The 19,554-nt window shown below is 40.7% G+C and overlaps 1 protein-coding gene across 3 annotated transcripts in view; it reads left to right on the forward strand.

Annotated features, from left to right (window-relative positions):
* LOC111565011 (membrane-associated guanylate kinase, WW and PDZ domain-containing protein 3) overlaps window positions 1-19,554 on the forward strand; it is a 147,248-nt gene that overhangs the window by 113,992 nt on the left and 13,702 nt on the right. For all 3 annotated transcript variants that reach the window (XM_055010701.1, XM_055010699.1, XM_055010700.1), the window contains 7 exons: window positions 1,917-2,123; window positions 4,414-4,582; window positions 8,379-8,458; window positions 9,271-9,328; window positions 10,503-10,609; window positions 17,161-17,352; window positions 18,102-18,749. In XM_055010701.1, coding sequence (XP_054866676.1) covers window positions 1,917-2,123; window positions 4,414-4,582; window positions 8,379-8,458; window positions 9,271-9,328; window positions 10,503-10,609; window positions 17,161-17,352; window positions 18,102-18,749 — 1,461 coding nt within the window. The remainder of the gene's footprint in view (window positions 1-1,916; window positions 2,124-4,413; window positions 4,583-8,378; window positions 8,459-9,270; window positions 9,329-10,502; window positions 10,610-17,160; window positions 17,353-18,101; window positions 18,750-19,554) is intronic.

Consider the following 19,554-nt stretch of genomic DNA (forward strand, 5'->3'; position numbering starts at 1 on the left):
GCACTGGGTTTCGGTTGGATGGTTGTGTGACTGCGTAGCTCTCTGCTCATGATCTTGGTAAGATGAAGGAGCACTCGTGACCTTGTGTAGCTTATACATAGTGCCCTTGACAACAGGAATCTTTTCATTACCAGTAGCCGATTCCGCCACCATGAAATTGCTTGCACATACTTTGAAAGAGGAGACTCACTCTTCCTGGCTCATCAACCCGGTGACACGAGGATCACAAGTAACATTGGACAAGCTTCCCAGCTCATCAGCTTATGAGGCTTTCCTCCATTTATAAAGGCAAATGGTGCCACAAATCTTCAGTGACGCACTGCTTTCACACACCTCTATATCTGCGCCACACATTTATCAGGGGCCAAGAGACATGTTTGTAAGTAATTAATCACAGAGGTGGCGTCTGGCTGATGAATCCCCGCCTGTGGCAGGAGACAGGCGGGGATTATCCAGCAGACCCAATCTCTCCCTGCTATCGTTGTGCAACCCCTGTTAATGAAGCCATCTCTGACAAATGCGGATGAGTGTCGCTTAGTAAATACAGACTTGCACTTCCAGAGGGGAGGGGCGGGCTTTCATCCGGCCTCCTTCGCCTCCTCAACCTTCCCGCTGCTTTGAGAAAGATGAGCATAGTTGCATTAGCCCACTTTGCTGTGTATTGTCGTTGGCATGCCTGAGGAGATGAGGCCAGGCTCAAGATGGGCTCACTTATCAGGAAAGCTGTGTGGCGTTCCTGTATCGTGCTGTAAAGCTGTTGGAATGACTGTGATGTTTTTCCTCAGAGCACTCTGTTCTTTCTGGCAGGCAGGATCTTGTCAGCTTTCCCTCTTTGTACCAAGCTATAAAAAGATCTGGAGTTGATAAATGCTGCTCTTACGGTACACCATTTGTGATGTCTGCATGTTCGCACTTAAGTACATCAAAGGTTCATAATACCGTGGTCCCATACGCAGCTTGGTCTAAATGAAAAATAACGTCAAGTTTGTGGACACTAATTAGATTTCTGAAGATCTCTATTTCCCAGTGGTATTTCTCCGTATTTTTTAATTAATCTAATTATATATCATGATGTAGCTGAGTAGGCTCAATCTGGTGATCGCTTATTGTGAGAATCAAGTAAGTATTTGATCTTACAAATGGATTACCAAAAAATTAATTTGATAATTTTCTGTAAACACATCTGGCAGAGCAGCATTTAGCAAACAAATAGTCATAATAAATGGTAGGGGTGTGAATTAGTATGCACATTATTTACAGTCCTAATGAAGGTTGAATAATTGCGTATTCTCTCCCTAAATTGAGTTCCACATACTGCTCACCAGCCATACATAGATGGATCACACCATGAGCTAAATGAGCAAATAATTTAACAAAGTTTTGCACTCTCCCCCCTCTCTTTTAATGGAGCACTGTTATCCCACTGAATATTTATAATCCGTAACGCAAGGTCTTTCTTCATTAAGGGAAAAAAAACAGTCTGAGAGATAGATAATTGCTGTATTCAATGATCAGTGTAATTAGTTGCTGGCGAATTCCAAGTGAAGTGATTTTAATGTTACATGAGTCATGACAGCCCTGTGGTGCAGTTATCGAGGGAAAACAAAGCATGGGGTTAAGAGACGTGAAAATCATGCAGAGGAAGCAGACCTCTGACACTTGTAAATAGGAAACCTTGAGTGCCGGCTTGTGACATTTAGAGAATTAATTTTTGATTTAAATCCGGTGAATTGAGGTGATGGTAGACACGTAGGATGATCTCTGACTGTGTCTCCTCTCACCAAGAAATACATTTAAAAGCACACCTAATTTACTAATGTTTTCTATCTTCTTGGTCTGCACTTTCTTATTTATGCTTGTATTGTTTTAAAAATAATTCTCTTGTTTCTTTTTGTCTTCTCTTCTCTGTCTGTTAGGTAACTACTATGGGACCCCAAAGCCTCCGGCAGAGCCCAACCTGGTGCAGCCTGACCTGGTGGATCAGGTGCTGTTTGATGAAGACTATGGTGGCGAGGTCCCCAGGAAACGCACCACCTCGGTCAGCAAGATGGACAGAAAGGACAGTGCTGTACCCGAGGAAGAGGACGATGATGAGAGGCCACCGCTGGTCAATGGATTGCCCGGTCAGTTAATGTCAAAGCACAGAATGTCAAGTTAAATAACTGAGATTCTGCCAGGCGCTCTGGTTGTGGAATTGCCAGGTTGTTACTGCATCTTTCTCTAAAAAGACATAAAAATTTTGTTTTGTTGCAGATTGTATACAGTTTGACGGGTCCGCTGGGTCTTTGAGGACACCTCAATCTGTCATATAAAAGTAATTTTTGGACTATATTCCCCTAGCAGATTGATCATCTTCATAAGCTCTTATTCATTTTTCTATGTCAGTCAATGCTGAAGTATTATGTCGATTCAGATTAAATGGTGTTTAGACATTTTTTTCTTATCTGGGTGCCCCATGGGAAGGGATTTCACACAAAATGTAACAACTGTTGCAAGTTCTTTGAGACTCAGTCTGATACCCAGTTTTGTGTTGACCAGACTGAATATGATTTGAGCCTGAATCTGAGATCACAATTCTGTAGCTTTGAAATGAATTAGGCACAAAAATCAACATCAATGTATCTTTCCAGGAACAGTGCAAAAATGAATTATATTGCCAGAAAATCAATCTGCAGCAATTTTGGATAATTTTGCATTAATACACAAGAACACAGAACATTTGATGAGTCCAGCTTCTTAAATGTGAGGATTTAGTTCTTTCTTGTCTCATATTATTGTACTGGAATCACATTGCGTCTTGGACTGTTAGTCAGACAAAACAAAGCATTTGGCATCAGGGGCATGTTGGACGCCATTTAAGATATTTAAGCCAATAAAACCGTGATAGCTGCACATGACAACAGTATTACTGATCCACTGTAGCACAAGTAACCTTGAAATATTCTCATTTAGACTGTAGGATGCTGTGTATGTGATCAATCAGGACAGCTGCTCAGCTCTCTAAGGAGCAAATCTGTCCTTAATGCTTACAAGGAGAACAGCCCTGGAACAGAAATAGGTTACATGCTGTGCACCATACCTGAGTTTTTTTAGTAGGAGAATTGGGGTTAACACTGAGGCGAGCCCAAGCTAAAATTTTTTTCTTTTTTCTTTTACGGAATGAAACATTGTTTTGACAGTCACGGCTCAAACACTGCTTGCTCAGCTGTACAAAGGATTCACAGAAATCCAAAGTCTGTTTACCCAACTGCTCTGTCATATTGAAATCAAACACAGAAACGATACCCAGACATCCAGGAGTTCTTTTTATGGAAAGAAACCAGTTACAAATGACTGCTCTGCTACAGCCCACAGCTGGGGCAGAGAAGTCTCAGACCAGCCATAGATGGAGAGAGTTATGGTTGAATGAAAAAAGAGGTTAATGGAAAATGTGAGCTCTAAGTCTCTAAACTCTCTCCACTTCCCCCATCTTTGCTTAGACTGTCCTTATCTGCTGCAGTCCTTCCTCAACCTGTCTGACTCGTATCCTTGAGTGGGCCCTCACCCTGCTTTGAACTTTCCTCATGACCTCAGCCCTCCTTCAGGCTCTGCCCCCAGGCTGGTTCTCAAGCATCCACGTGGCTGGTGTACATGAAGCATCTTCAAACATGCCATGTCCATTTTGTCTGTGTATATTCCTTTAAAAATGAAGTGTTTTTGATCAGGGGAGGCAAAAGAAGAAAGTGCTTTTGAAGCTGCAAACATCAACGTGCTGATGCTGCTTAGGGAGCTCTGTGTTTGGATTTTTAGCAATGTTTTTACTTACTATAAAATTCAGGTGGAATGTGAAATGCATCCCCCACAAATTTTTGTTTTATGCCGTGTGTTACATCTTTTTGCGTTATCCCCCATTGTAAGGATGTTAGCGCCATATAAAAAGAAAAGGATGAAAAGCACTTGTGTTTCATCCCTTTATAACCACCTTCTGAGGGAAGGCATGAAGTGCTAAGTGAATTAGGGGAGGCTTTGCTGTATTTTTCACATTCATAGAGCAGTTTCTCATTAAAGGGGAGTGTCTTCAAATGCAATATGATATATTATTATCACACAGGAACGGCCTCAGGGCTCCACTGGTCCTTTCTAAGTGAATCCCTGCCTCCATGATTGCAGCCCACAGTGACTGTATGTGCATGCATAGGCAGAAGCATTAACACTGTAAGCACAGGCAAATGCAAAACAGCCCTTTGGCAAACACACACAGAACATCACTCACATGCAAATCCTGTGAGCGACATTAGCTCTCGCTTCACGCCCCTGCTATAGGCAGGAGCACAGGAGGGCATATAGGTGTTCCTGCAGGATAACCTTCCACTCTGTCTTCTCTGTTTTCTGTTTTCCCACTCTTTAAAATGTCCATCCTCTCACTGTCTGTAGAGCACAAAGAGGGGGCCGACTGGAGGAAACCAGTGCCCAGCTACACTCAGTCCAGCAGCACCATGGACTTCCGCACATGGAGCTCTCTTCCCCGCGATGACAGCCTGGAGCCCCTGCCCCTCAACTGGGAGATGGCTTACACCGAGACCGGCATGGTCTACTTCATAGAGTAAGTGAGACACGACCAGGGGCTCATGTGACCCCTCCTGCTCACACAATTAGTCACCTGACAGATGATGACGGATTGATGAGCACCATTTAAAAAAATGCCAGTATTGCTGAGCAAGCAATTCTTTCACTTCCCGTGGTTTATCAGAGAAGGTCTCTTCTCTTCCAACATGCTTGCAGCAGCTATTCTGTATCTTTCACTTACAGTTTGAGTCCCCTTACGTGTATTAAGGAGGATGCCTTTGCGAACTTGTGATGGCCTATTTTTTTATTCTCTGGTATTTTATAGAATAAATTAAATGAAAATGTATTCCGTAGATAAAACTTTTGTGAATGAACACACATTTATCTCTATGAGTTACAATGCATACAAAATATATGGATAAAATGATACATTCTGGTCAGAGACAAGCAGTTTGACATTTTATATTTTTCTTATTGTCAGCAAATACTATTAAGAGAACAAAGTAAACAACGAATTGACTCTAACTCCAAGAATATCTATATGAAGCCAAAATCTGTTTAGCCCATAAACAAAAACCACTAAAACCATATCAGTGAGCCACAACCACTGCACTGGGGGAAAAGCTCATTCATTATCATGAACATGTCAGCATCACGTACACTTGCCTGTTGTAATCAATACTCATTAGCACCACAAATATGTATTAATCCATAGCTGAAAATAGACCCCAACAAATGCAAATGTGTCCTGTTTGAGGGAGGTTGTTTTAGGGAAATCACTTAACCTTTTCTTGTGTAAATGAAAATATGCATTTGTGAGCTGCTGTTGAAGACAGGAAAAAACAGAGTAACACAAACAGTAGGAGGAAGACAGGTAAGAGGTATGGATGACAGGAATATGATGCAAAATGTGACATATATTTGATATTGTGTATTGTTGTATTTACTTATTGCTTATTTATGCATAATGAAACACATACATGTTTCTGTAAGTACTGAATCGTTAAAAGTAAAAGCACAAATTAGGTATCACATATTTGTATTTTTATGACAACAAACCTGAGATTTAACATACATAAAACCCAGATAATGACATTCAACTATACACCAACACAGGAGGTTGCTACAAAATACAAATTCAACTGGAATTCATCTCACATTAAATACCTTGGAATCAGTTTATCTAAGGACCTCTCACAATCATTTAAAATTAACTATACCTATAACAATAGAAGAATATTTGATGATCTCAGTGACCTGCTACCTCTCGACTTTGGTGGTAGAATAAGAGCTGTGAAAATTAATGTCCTTCCGAGGCTATTGTATAATTTTTTATCACTACCAACAGAAATCCCCCAAAGACAATTTATGGAATGGAACAAACACATCTCACGATTCATTTGGAATTAAAAGAGACCAAGAGTCAAACTGACCACACTGCTGCTGCCGGAGAGGGAGGGGGGCATGGCCCTACCATCGTTGAAGGATTATTATATATCAGCACAATTAATACCCCTAGTGCTGGTGGAACCCCTCTTATGTAGCCAAATGGAAGACTGTAGAGTTATCAGTAACAGACATACCAATACAATCACTACTGGGTCATGGGTTAAAAACTAATGAGACACCACAGACAACAAGTCAATTCATAAACCTTTCTTTGAATGTATGGGGGAAAGTGATCAAACGCTTCCAGCTCGTAAATGAGGTGAAAATACTTAGATGGCCAACATACGACCCGGAGTTTAAACCAGCAACTCTGGATCAGAGGTTTAGGCAATGGGCTTACTTTGGAATTACATCCATGTGCAAGATTGTTAAAAAAGGAAAATTTTCTTGCTTCACTAACTTAAGTGAGATGTATGGCTTGGGCAAACAGGATCTCTTTAGGTATTTGCAGCTACGGGATTATTTCTGTAAAACAATAAAAGGATGCAACCCATCGGCAGTCACTCAAATTCATGGACGCTTATAACTCTGGCAACAATAAAAGACTTGTAAGCAAGCTATACCATGGCCTCACGCCTCTGAAGATGGACACCACGGACTATGTGAAACAAAGATGAGACAGAGAGCTGAACATAGAAATAACACAGGACATGTGGCTGAGTGCCTGGAAAACACAGGTATCATCCACCAACTCAAAGACTTGGAGGGACTTTTGTTGGAAGAACCTAATCCCATTCTTTATCACCCCTAAACAAAAATCAAAACAAACTGACGTCCATCATAACTGCTCGAGGGAATGTGGAGAGGTCATGGCTGATCACACTCATATATTTTTGTCTTGCCTCATTATCCAAGTCTATTGGAGTCAGTAGTCAGGAATATATATATATATATATATATATATATATATATATATATATATATATATATATATATATATATGTGTGTGTGTGTGTGTGTGTGTGTGTGTGTGTGTGTGTGTGTGTGTGTGTGTGTGTGTGTGTGTGTGTGCGTGTGGGTATGTGTATTATTATTTTATTTATTTCAGTTCTCTTTTTTGCCATTATTATTCTTGTTGATGTTGAAAATATGGTTCCCCTGTTCCTTGTTCTGTAAATGTTCCTTTAAAAAAATGTTTTAAATAAAAAGTTTTTTTTTTTTTTAAAAAGAGATATTTTCTATTTATAAAAATGCAGGACTGCAAGTTAGCAAGTTTTTGTAAAGACGCATTAAGCTCCTTCGGTAAACCAGTCAATACTTTGATTTTAGAGCAGTCAAGTAAACAAACCTCAGTGGCTTCTGCATGTGTAGATCACACACCACCTTTCAAAAGTTTGGGGACACCCAGGAAATTTCATGTTTTCCATTTTTTTCATGTGCTAACATAATTGCACCATGGTTTTCTAATCATCAATGAGTCTTTCAACACCATTAGCTAATACAATGTAGCATTAGAACACAGGAGTGATGGTTGCTGGAAATGTTCCTCTGTACCTCTATGGAGATATTCCATTAAAAATCAACTATTTCCTACTAAAATAGTCATTTACCACATTAACAATGTCTAGACTGTATTTCCGATTAATTTAATGTTATCTTCATTGAAAAAAAATGCTTTTCTTTCAAAAAATAAGGACATTTCTTAGAAACTCCAAATTTCTGACCGGTAGTGTATCTCTTATTTATGCGTAATGAAACACACATACATATTTCTCTAAATATTGAATCATTGAAAGAAAAAGCACAAATTAGGTATCACATATTTGTCCTATTATGACAACAAACCTGAGATATTTTCTATTCATAAAAATACGACACTGCAAGTTAGCAGGTTTTTATAAAGACAAGTTAAGCTCCTTTGCTAAACCAGTCAATACTTCAATACTGCAATCAAATAAAAAAAAAAACCTACGTCAGTGGCTTCTATGTGTGTGGGTGTACATACATACACGTGCACGTGTTCCCCAGCCTGTGTGTTTTATTCATATTTGGCTCTAAGCCACTTGTCTCTGAAAATATCAGAAGACCATTGTGATTTTCCTGCTGATTACACACCCCAGTTGTTTAACACATTTGAGGATAAATGAGTTTGTCGTGTTTCACATTCAGATGTTTTTTTTTCCCTTCCCCTCTGAAAAAGGCCACCTAGCCATGAACGGGGTAAGGCGACAACTGAACATTAACTAATGGATCAGACATTTGCTGATAAAATTCAGTAACCCCTGTGCATGAGAGCATATTTACACCAGAGGATACAGTTGCTATTTTTTTCTGTTGTGGCGCTCTTTTTTGTCCACGTCTTTGTGTGTCTCAGCAGCAGTTTCTCTGCTGGTATGGCTCTTTATTATTTTTCATATTTTCTGGCTTTTCTTTGTGCTGCACAGTCACAACACCAAGACGACCACGTGGTTGGACCCCCGCTTGGCGAAGAAGGCGAAGCCCCCTGAGAAGTGTGAGGATGGCGGTATGTAGACTTCTCTGCACAGCTGGTCCACTCAGGCATGCACTCATTCCATTACCCACTGCACATGCATTCACACAGCGGCATCTCTCTGTTGTATTTGCCCTACATTACATGATCCATTACATCACAGTTTTTCACATAATTAATCAAATAACCAACCTGATTAAAATATAACCTGGTTATTTTCTTTAAAATGACACAATACCTATAGTATTACCCCAAGTATCACAGTCTCACAGCCTAATTTTTTAGAAATCTGAAGCTGGGGTCTCCTGAAGGAATTCCAGACATGCCTTTATATCCCCTGGATCATAATGTCGGCTTAAGTGCAGGCAGAGACAGAGTGACCACGGCTGAAAGAGTGGGACCCTTCCAGGCTGGTTTTAATGGATTTTTAAAGGCAAACGGGAAGCTTGTTGGTGTGTTGCTGCTGAAAAGCAACTCCAAAGCTCTCTCTTGCGTTAAGAGCTCTTTTCTCTCTCTCTCTCTTTTCTCTCCTTCTGATATGTTCATCAGGGCATGATTTACATCAGCCATTCCAGCCGGCCTGCTTGTTGAAAACTACAGGAACATTTGCAAAATTGTTGAAGGCTATTTTCATGCCTACTTTCTTATGCTAAACGTCCCAGACAGGAGGCAAAGACACAGAGATAACTATTGCTGTAGCTTACTGTCATGTTGACAAGGTTACAATTCCCAGATGTCTACTAAATATTGTGTATGCGTGTCATCTTCTGTTTTACAATCTGTTATGTTGTAGGCACCTGATTTGAACCTTTCATTTGAATAGCACACTGTTTTCCTTTCTGCAGAGTTACCTTACGGCTGGGAGGAAATTGACGATCCACAGTACGGCACCTACTATGTTGAGTAAGTTTTATTGATGTATCCAATTTCCAATCACTCCAGTTGCCATCATTACAAACGCGGCAAATTGTTTTACCACACTAGTTCTCTGCTGATGCACATCACACACAGGCATATTTCACCAGAAAGATCAGAGCACAAGTGCATATTACACTGCTTTGTGTACATTAGCAGTGGACCGGCATAAATCAATACCGTCTAAAAATAAACAAATGGATTTCGCACATGGCTCATTTTGTTCATCCCGGGTGAGAATGCATCGAGTTATGTAACATGCAGAGAGGAAGCATTTACCTGGAGAACAGTTGAAGATTTTGATCAGGATTTTCCCGTTGTTTGTCAGTGGGTGGGTAAATGAAACTCTCTCTGTAACATTACAGTGACCTGTGTGTGAACACCACAGTTTCTGTGCACTTGCTGCGTTCTGTCAATGTTTGTGTAAGTAAGCATGTGTCTATAGAATGTGACTCTGTGTGTTCCTCATTGCATGGTGTTTATGTGTGCAAAATGTGTTTTTGTGTTCATCAAACCAGCAAAAAATAACTGAAACACTGCCATTGTAACAGCGGTAGAGAGAAGTGGGGAGATTTTCAACCAGAATGCATGGAGGAGCAGAGTAGGGGCTGGAAGGAAAGGTAGCAATCTGTTGTGATGAAAAGAAAATGGGAATGCTTGTGTTGTTTTATTGCTCAGGCTGCAGAGGAATCCCTCCTAGGTAGAAGTGACATGAGAGAGAAACTTGCACTGCTTGGACAAGGAGAGTCAATGGCACATAGATGGAGCTTGGAGCTGTCAGTGCCTTCGCTTGAAATGAGCTCACTATGAAACAATGGCTCTGATTTGTATGCCAAGGGGACAACAGGCTGTTTACCTTGTTGCAGAGGAAACGGATGTTTCTGGCAATCGGGGGTTCATTTCCTACAATATTAAATGGCTAAAAGCCATAGTAGTTTCCCCACATAAAAAGGAGGCAAGCCAACCTTTACTGTATGTGCGCTGCGTTTATGGATTGTACATACTGGCGCCAGAATTACTCCTCTATGCGAAAAGGATGGTTCCTTTAAAGGGATGCTGCATACATAATTAACTGCAGAAAAAATGATGCAGTAAGCTCAATAAGTGAGAGCAGCATGTGTCCAAGTCTGTCCTGCTAAACCTGAATCTTCTTTTGTTCTAGCCACATCAACCAAAAAACCCAGTTTGAGAACCCCGTACTGGAGGCAAAGAAGAAGCTGAGCCAGGAGACGGCTGCAATCCAGCAGACCACAGTGGCACCTTCTCAAGGTAACAGCACTGTAGAAAAGGGCAACATGCTGTACTTGTTTGGATCGTTTGAAAAAAAAATCCAGCGTGTCCAAACTGCAGAAAACAGTGATAAAGGACACATATTTACATTTTGCACACATGAAAACCCGAAAATGCCGAATTGCCACTCTAACACAAGGGACCATGACCTTTAAAAACATCATATGGCACCCTGTCTCATTGGTTTGGACAGCACCCTCAGGTTCATGAGACATGCAAATACATGTAGAACTATAATTACCAAAGCAAGCTTTGTGACTCTGCACTGCCATTACCAGTCTAGTTAAGAACAACAAGAAATTCCAGTTAGACTGAAGTCATCAAATATGACGAAACTCTTTGTTGCTGCTTTAATACATTTTGTTATTCTTTCGAAGCTGATTCTTCACCTACTGTGCATGTAGGATTTGTCCTTGTACTTCTGTTTCTTCACTATTTTCTAATGTTTTGTAAGCAACACAGTTCATTTAGGCTTTATTGTAGTTTTCACTGCACTTATTCTATTTCTGCATTCTCTGTAAATCACTGGACATACGCATGAGCTAATTGTCTAAAATGTAATTGTAATTTAATTACTTTGGCCTGTGCGCTGTGGAGAGTCTGACCTTTTCACCCCTGTCAGCATGATTTGATAAAAACGTTTCCTGGGAATAGGAAGCAGTAGGAACGTCATCATTTAATGCAAGGTCAGCTGAACGTGTCAACCTTCGAGTAGCCTCAAACAATAATAGATTGTCAGAATGAGCCCTTTCTTCCCTAGTTTGCTCAAATAATACACGTTTCTTTTGTCAACCCACTAGTAATGGTCTATTCTTTAGGTTGACAAGCCATTTTTCTTCCACAATAAACATCATGAATTAAGCATGTTTTCATTACAATGGATGTATAATAGATTATGTTGCTGCAGCGGTGGAGACAGACGAGCTCGTAGCACTGGCAGGGATTCAGGGAGTGAGAGAGGGAATGCAGGGGAGGAGGCCGGCTTTTAGCGGTGCATGTGGCAACAGCTGGTGGAACAGCACGTTTGAGAGGCCAAGACTAATCAGACATCGCTCTGCTCAGGTGTGCAGGGACTGAGAAAACCGCCATCTCGCCCCTGATTACCGATTACACAACCTAGTGAGCTGTCAGATGATTTCTGTGATGAAACCAAAGCATCATCAGTCGGCGGTTACACCTCAGGCTACAGCTCATTTTTACACTGTTCCAAAAAATTAGATTCCCAGGGAGTTTCATATCTCAGAAATTAACACTATTTAAACAGAAATAGGACAAATAAATACATGCATACACTACCATTCAAAGGTTTGGGGTCACTTAGAAATGTCCTTATTTTTGGAAGAAAAGCAGTTTTTTCAATGAAGATAACATTGAATTAATCAGAAATACAGTCTAGACATTGTTAATGTGGTAAATGACTATTCTAGCTGGAAATGGCTGATTTTTTTATGGAATATCTCGATAGGGGTACAGAGGAACATTTCCAGCAACCATCACTCCTGTGTTCTAATGCTACATTGTGTTAGCTAATGGTGTTGAAAGGCTCATTGATGATAAGAAAACCCTTGTGCAATTATGTTAACACATGAATAAAAGTGTGAGTTTTCATGGAAAACGTGAAATTTCCTGGGTGACCCCAAACTTTTTAACGGTAGTGTATCTCAGAAACAACACTATTTAAACAGAAATAAGGCATACAAATACATACATATACCTATTCAAGACAGGTTTAGTTGACATCCTTTTCATTCTGTAATATTGTCTTTGCTCCAAAGTGCCTAAAAAGATGTATTTCATAGTGACGTGTATCTTTTGATGATGTGTGATTTATCTACTGGACTTTGAATTACATGTTACTGTAGCTAAATCTGCTGTGTATTTGTCAGCTAGTTGGCATAACACAGAAGTGCCTGTATGTTTTCGATGTCTTTTGTTTTCTTACGGGTCGCCTATATTGTATTATTATGCTTTCCCTGGCTGTCTACTGTTTGCTTTACAGCATCATCATTTTAAAAATATACTGTTCAAAGGTGCAGTGTTGGACACAGCCATGGCTTTTGCTCCCTTGATGTAGTAAGGAAGAGGTTTTTCCCAATTATGCTGAATACTGTCACTGGAGATTTACATTGCTGTTGAGTCACACACGAGAACTCAGAAAACCATGGCTGTTTGATGCGGTGGATATGATGGGTTTTGTCTGCTTTTGGTTTTCAAAGTCTGCCCACAAACATTGGCACAGCGACCTTCTTTGGACTCTCCCACACAAGCACAGGCTTGCACACGCCACATTCACTTCCTCCTGGTTTCTTTTTTTCTCGTTCACCCTCCTTTACCGCTGTCTCTTTCTGCACACACAAATGTGCAGTCGAACGGTTATTTCGGCACTCACATGGGGAGAGAAAAAACATTCACTGTTGAGTTTATCAAGCAATTTGAATATGATTATGTAAATGAGCATTGCTTGATCCATGCAACAGTGTGGACATCTGGAGTCCTCGCTGGCTGTGATAAGTTACACTCACTGACAGCCGTTCATGTCTGCGGTGGATGTTTCTTGGCTGCTGAACCATTTGATAGTATGAGAGCGGTTGCATTTAAATTCCATGCACTTCCCTCTGAAAGCTATTGAGTGTTTATAAAATTGAAGGAAATGAGAGGGAAAATGTGCAGTCATTACGTTTCAGTCAAATTAAACAACTAAAGTTGTTGTGATCTGAACACTAGATATAGGAATGGACTCATTGTGACTGCAAGTGACTGTCCAGTCACAATGTACAGACTACAGAAAGAGATAAAGAGAAACAACTGAAGATATAGCACTTTAGATTTCCATAGCCACAGCAGTGGTTTTCAGCTGAAGCATTCACATACACTGGTGCAGTCTTCTGGAGTTCAGTTTTAGTTGTGGATCTGCAAATTTTACCAAAGGGAACCTTTCATATTCATTTTGTATAATTCATATTCTCCCCTTGTGATGGTCTATTCCTGTTCTCATGGTCACACTTAATTTTAAGCCATTAAGTGTTATATTGTGAACAATATATGGAGATCACACATGGCAAATTAAAGTTAAATGAAGTTTATTGAAGAAATTGAGTTAAATGTGCAGTCAGTTCATCAGTAATGTGTGTGGTGAATGGATGTGTGATCATGTGTTTGTGAAAACAAAATAACTCAACCAAACCAGACCACAGGGAACCCAAGAAGAATAGAGGATGAGCTCCCTTGCCAGCTAAAACACCAGTATATATAGAGGTGAGCAGTCAACCCAGGTGTCAGCCATCGTGACCAATGAGCCACTCCCCCAGCTCCCTAGCAACCAACTAAACAGGAACAGGTCCTGAGGCCTCGGACCTGTCACACACACTACAGTGTCATTGTAGAGAAATATAAGGATTTTAAAATAATTTATAGTTTAATGTGTTTTTTGACTACTGTACAACCTCCTTTTGTAGCATTCTTGTCAGGTGTATAAGCAGCTAATGAAGGCTTGACAACACAGTGCATCATAATTTTTATAACATGTAATTATGACCACTATAAACTTGCTGTACATATGAATAGTTAATAAATGCTTTTCATAAGCTCATATATATTTTTATACACAATTATTAATACCAGCCTCTAAAGGATGTATACATGTGCATCATATGTAATGCAATGCACATGTGGTTATTTCACTGTAAATCATTAATTGTAATTGTAGCAATCTAATGATGTAGTAGGGTTTATCCTCAGGCTTATTATAATTAAAAATTCATACATCTGAGCAATTAATAGCCCTAATCGAGCATGTATATCCATCTATACACCCATTCTACAACTTTGAATTACATTCCAGAGATCAGCTGTTGGACATTTATTATTTATTCAACTGAATCAGTATAAATTTTGCAATGCACTAGTGTGTATTAAGATTAACTTTGCTCTGTGTGTTACAATCAGTAACTTTGCCAAAAAACATCTATTCGTCCATTGTCTATACACCGCTTAATCCTCATTACAGCCACGGGGGTGCTGTAGTCTATTCCAACTGACTTAGGGTGAGGGCGGGTGACAGCCTGGACAGGTCACCAGTCCATTACTATCTACATATGCACACAGTCACATTCACGCCCACAGACAATGTAGAGTTACCAGTTAACCTCTGCATGTTTTTGGACTGTGGGAGGAAGCCAGCGTACCTGAAAAGCCACATATGATCAAGGAGCACATGCAAACTCCATGCAGAAAGATTCCAGGCTCAGGCCAGGGTGCAGACTGGGGATCTTCTAGCTGCAGGACGACAACGCTAACCACCGGGACACTGTGCAGCCCTGCCAAGAAACAGGTTCACTAAATTATCTGGACAGTATTTAGTAAAGCCTGGAACCTTGACTAGACATTCACTCATATAGAAAAGATCAGCTCTGGGGTCGTTATCCAGATAACTTTCATACTTAGCAAGGCTTGCTGACGTACTTGTTATTCCCCTGAGAAATGGGTTGGAAGTAATGCTGAAAATGCTGCTAAAATGTCAACTACAGATTACTTGTCAGGAGTGTGTGATTGGACATTGTGTACACAGTATATGGCATTTATTTTTTAATAAATATCAATGTGCATCCTATACAGAACTCTATGCATTTTAGAGGAATTAATTGATGCAAAATGATGCAGTCTTAGTCATAATTTTATTTCATAAACTGATACTTATTCATGTTGTAAAAACGCAGTGAAGTGGAGTGAAATTATCTTTGACTTATTAAAATAACGATGCTCACAGAATGTGAATATCATACTGGACATTTCTTGTCTAGAGCAGGAATGAGCATTGCGAAATTAAACAAAGTAGCTTTTAATGAACAGTGGCAGGGTGCGAACTCCAGGGAAGCCATGAGGAGTTTGGCTCCTCTTAGTATGACATGAGCTCCGCTGAAAACATGATTCATTAAATTTTGGATGGTCCCTGAAATATAGACAATATTCTATTTTAGCCATCTATTTCTATGGTTCTACATCTCTATCACCAAGGATCATGCATTCAATCTGGGTATTATAGATATGTGACTGATGCATGAGAGGGATTCCTCCCAAATTCACCTCATTAAAAATACCAGCATTCTTTCCATCAACATCAAATCTTGGCGGCACAAAATCATGAATTTAACTCACTTTACCATAAATATCACAAAAAATCTGACCAAACCAGAAGAAGAAAAACACACCTGCATTGTGGGCTTTTGTCTTTTTGTTGGAATTACTGATAATAAGAAGAATACAGAATAATTAGAACCTTATCCGTTAGTTATTTTTGCAGGCACAGTGGTAGTGAAACATTACTCATTCACAGTGTCTTTAATTTTCTTCAGTGGAGCAGTCGTCTGTTAGTCTGCTACTACTAATCAACTACTGTTTTTGCTAGAAATTGATGCTTCAAATGAATCCAATTAATTTCACTTTATTTCATCATTATTTAAACACAGTAAACATTCTCAGGCATTTTTCATCATAAAAACACATTTATTGCTGACAATTTTACTCTCATAAATAAGCATTGATTTACTTTATGCTTTCAGCACATTTGTCTTTTCTAGAGTTATTTTACTCCAGTTCGTTCATCTTTAAATTTAAAGAAAGGGATGTGTTTCATCAAAAAATGACAGACCAGTTCTAAATGTATAATCATGTTTTCTGACATCACATTTTCTCAGCATGCATCATGCATCAGGGTTGGTGAAAATGCACACAATTTGTCACCAGCAGGATTCGGTTTTACTGTTTTTAAGTCAAAGCTACATGTAGTCTGGGCCAGAGACCATCAGGCAGTTCGGGAAAAAATGGTGCGTCCATGATCTAAAGTGCTGATACGACAGTAATGCCAGATAGGGAAGCTGTTCGGTTTAATGCAGTGTGACCCTGACAGTTATCTAGTGTATTGCGTATGCCACAGCCAAGCTGTTAGTCCATACTGATGTTGCCACTGACCTTAAGTTCCTCCTTTCTCAATTTATAAATAGTCTACAGTGACAAACCTTTTTTTTTTTTTTGGAGTTACTGATTGCAGTAGGAAGGGGATAAGAGAGGACACTGTGCTGAATTGGACACTGTCAGAGATGATCTGCTCTGCAGTTTTATAATAAAGGGAAACAAGAAAATGTGCTTTTAAAGCTATAATTTTATATCATTTTATCTGCCTGTTTGTGCTTCTTTCTCAGCGGGGGTATACAAAAAGGTCTCTGTTGATGGGTTTATCTAGTTGAAGCATATCATGCCTTTTAATTAGAAATGACTAATTGCTATGTTGATCCTCAGCACATAAAGCGTATAATTGAGGTTCAATGCAGACATGGATGAATTTTGCTATCTTTCAAGAAGGATATGAATTCATTAATTAGTGTTTCTACGGTTAATGTTGTGCACTCTGGAGATTTCTCTTGTGTTTGGTTCACCTTGTCATTCACTCTTGACAAAAACACTTTGATGGAGACACCCTCCTACATGCATAAATATTTTGCTCACTTATGTTTACATGTACACTTTGTACACAGGTAAGGGAGGCACGTCTGGCTTCACTGCAGACCCCAGCCAGCTGAAGGGGGAGATGTACCACACAGCACTGAAGAAGAGCTCCCAAGGATTTGGATTTACAATCATAGGAGGTGACCGCACAGATGAGTTCCTGCAGGTGAAAAATGTGCTCAGCGATGGACCCGCTGCCCACGACAAAAAGATGGCGTCTGGTAAGTAAACCTTTCACAATTTAGCAAAGAAAAAGACAAGATAGAGTGTTTACACCCATTCATATAAACACGAAAAGCTCATTTAGTTGGCAGGAAGATCTATAAGTTTATAACTGCTGATTTCAGCAATATTGCAGAAAAACCTTCTGCATCAAACTTGTACGAACTGTGTTGCCATGCTGCACCTGGAGGTGTTAATTCTACCTCTGCAGTGTTCACTTAACCTAACACTGTCCCATGAGTTTAACAGGGCAATAACAACAACTCTAGCTCTGTCAAGGACATAGTTTTATCGAAAACAGTCTGATTATGGTGGGTGTGTAGTTTCTGATCTTGCTGTTGCCTTTAGGCTGTCTACATAAACCAACAGCTGTGAGCTGTGTGTGTGTGTGTGTGTGTTTGTGTGTGATGATTACAATGGAACGATGTGACAGAAATCTACACCCGTCTCAGCTCCATGTAGTTGTGGCAGAGTATTGTTCAGGTCTGTTCAACAATGTAGCAAGGGAAGGAGGGACAAGAATGAAGTAGGAATGAATGAGATAAAAGGAGGAGGAGACAGTACAGAGAGCTGCCAGAAGGAAAATATAAGAAAGCAGTGAAGAGGAAAGGGACACTTCAGAGGAAAGATCTGTGTGACAAAGGATGGAGTAAGCGCTTTCCAAAGAAATGTAGAGAAATGATGTCTAGATTAACTACCAGAGGAATTTCCCTCTTGTCACTTGCTCTCTTTTCTCTCTTTGTCTTAGGTGATGTGATTGTTGAGATTAATGGGATGTGTGTGCTTGGGAAGACCCACCCAGAGGTGGTGCAGATGTTCCAATCCATTCCCATCAACCAGTACGTGGACATGGTTCTGTGCCGTGGCTACCCACTTCCTCCTGATGTGGATCTAGACAGCGATGACCCTCTTCCTCCTCCTCCTCCTCCACCAGCCACCCAGCCCCAGCAGCCTCTGCATGGAGGAGAGGTGGTGACGGCTGTGCCCCTCATCAATGGTCAGCCGTTGCTTGTGAAAGGCGACGTTCTCCACGGCTCCTCACAGGAGCTCCACTATGTCACTACTGATGCCAGTGGACGGCCTGTTGTGGCCGCCATGCCCAATGGGAGGCAGGCGGAGCGGGTGGAAGTGACCGCGGGAATGCTGCAACCAGAGCTGGTAAGTGTGCCGTTAGTCAAGGGACCTGGAGGATTTGGGTTTGCCATTGCGGACTGCCCTCTGGGCCAGAAGGTGAAGATGATCCTAGATGCCCAGTGGTGCCGCGGCCTGCAGAAAGGAGACGTCATTAAGGAGATCAACAGACAAAATGTCCAGACACTTAGTCATGCACAAGTGGTGGACATCCTGAAAGACTTACCAGTGGGCAGTGAAGTCAACGTGCTGGTGTTGCGAGGAGGTAAGAGACTAAAACAGTATGTCTGACTGTCCTACTACCTGTCTTTGTATCTGTGTACCTATCTGTTTATCCTGCAGACTGGCTGGCTGCTTATCCATGCCATTGTTTCTCTTTGTGCCAGTCCATCTTTTTTTTCCTCCATACTGTATCCTTTCATTATTGTCATTCCTTTATGCCCGCTTGTGTGATATAATTTGCTGTTACTATGAATGTAACTTCAACAGTGCCCATGGGAGGTGAGGTCAGCGTGCTGATACTGAGAGGAGGTGAGGTGGTGTTGTGACTAGTTGGAGGGCACAGACTGGCACTACACTGTTGTTCTGTAGAAGTCTGGGTGATGCCACCGTGTTTGCTGTCTGTGTAAGGTCACCACAAGAGAGACTGCTGCCTTTTTAGCTGAATAGATCTGACTGCACCACTATAGTGGAGCAGATAATCATCACACTCAATCTGACAGAACCCCATTCCTTACCATCACATGTGGCTTCTTTACATATGCAAGCTGCACATGTCAGGCATTTATCGAGCATTCCTCCGCTGTGGCTCCACTCAAAATGCCTCTGTTTATGACAACTCTCATTGAGGCATAATGCTTTTTGTCTGAGAGTAGGAATTATGTAAGTGTGGAGATCTGCTTGATTCCAAGGAGCAGAGGGAGGAGGCCAGGCACCCTTCAAATGTCTTCTACATCCATCTCCGGCCGCCCCAGGGATTCACTGCACAAGTCGATGAACCCCGGATTGGCTTTGATCATCAGCAGAGCGCGGAGGATTTCTGCATGCCTCTACATCCATGGCCTCTTAAG

This window comes from Amphiprion ocellaris, chromosome 5, assembly GCF_022539595.1.
Source record: "Amphiprion ocellaris isolate individual 3 ecotype Okinawa chromosome 5, ASM2253959v1, whole genome shotgun sequence".
Taxonomy (NCBI): Eukaryota; Metazoa; Chordata; class Actinopteri; family Pomacentridae; genus Amphiprion; species Amphiprion ocellaris.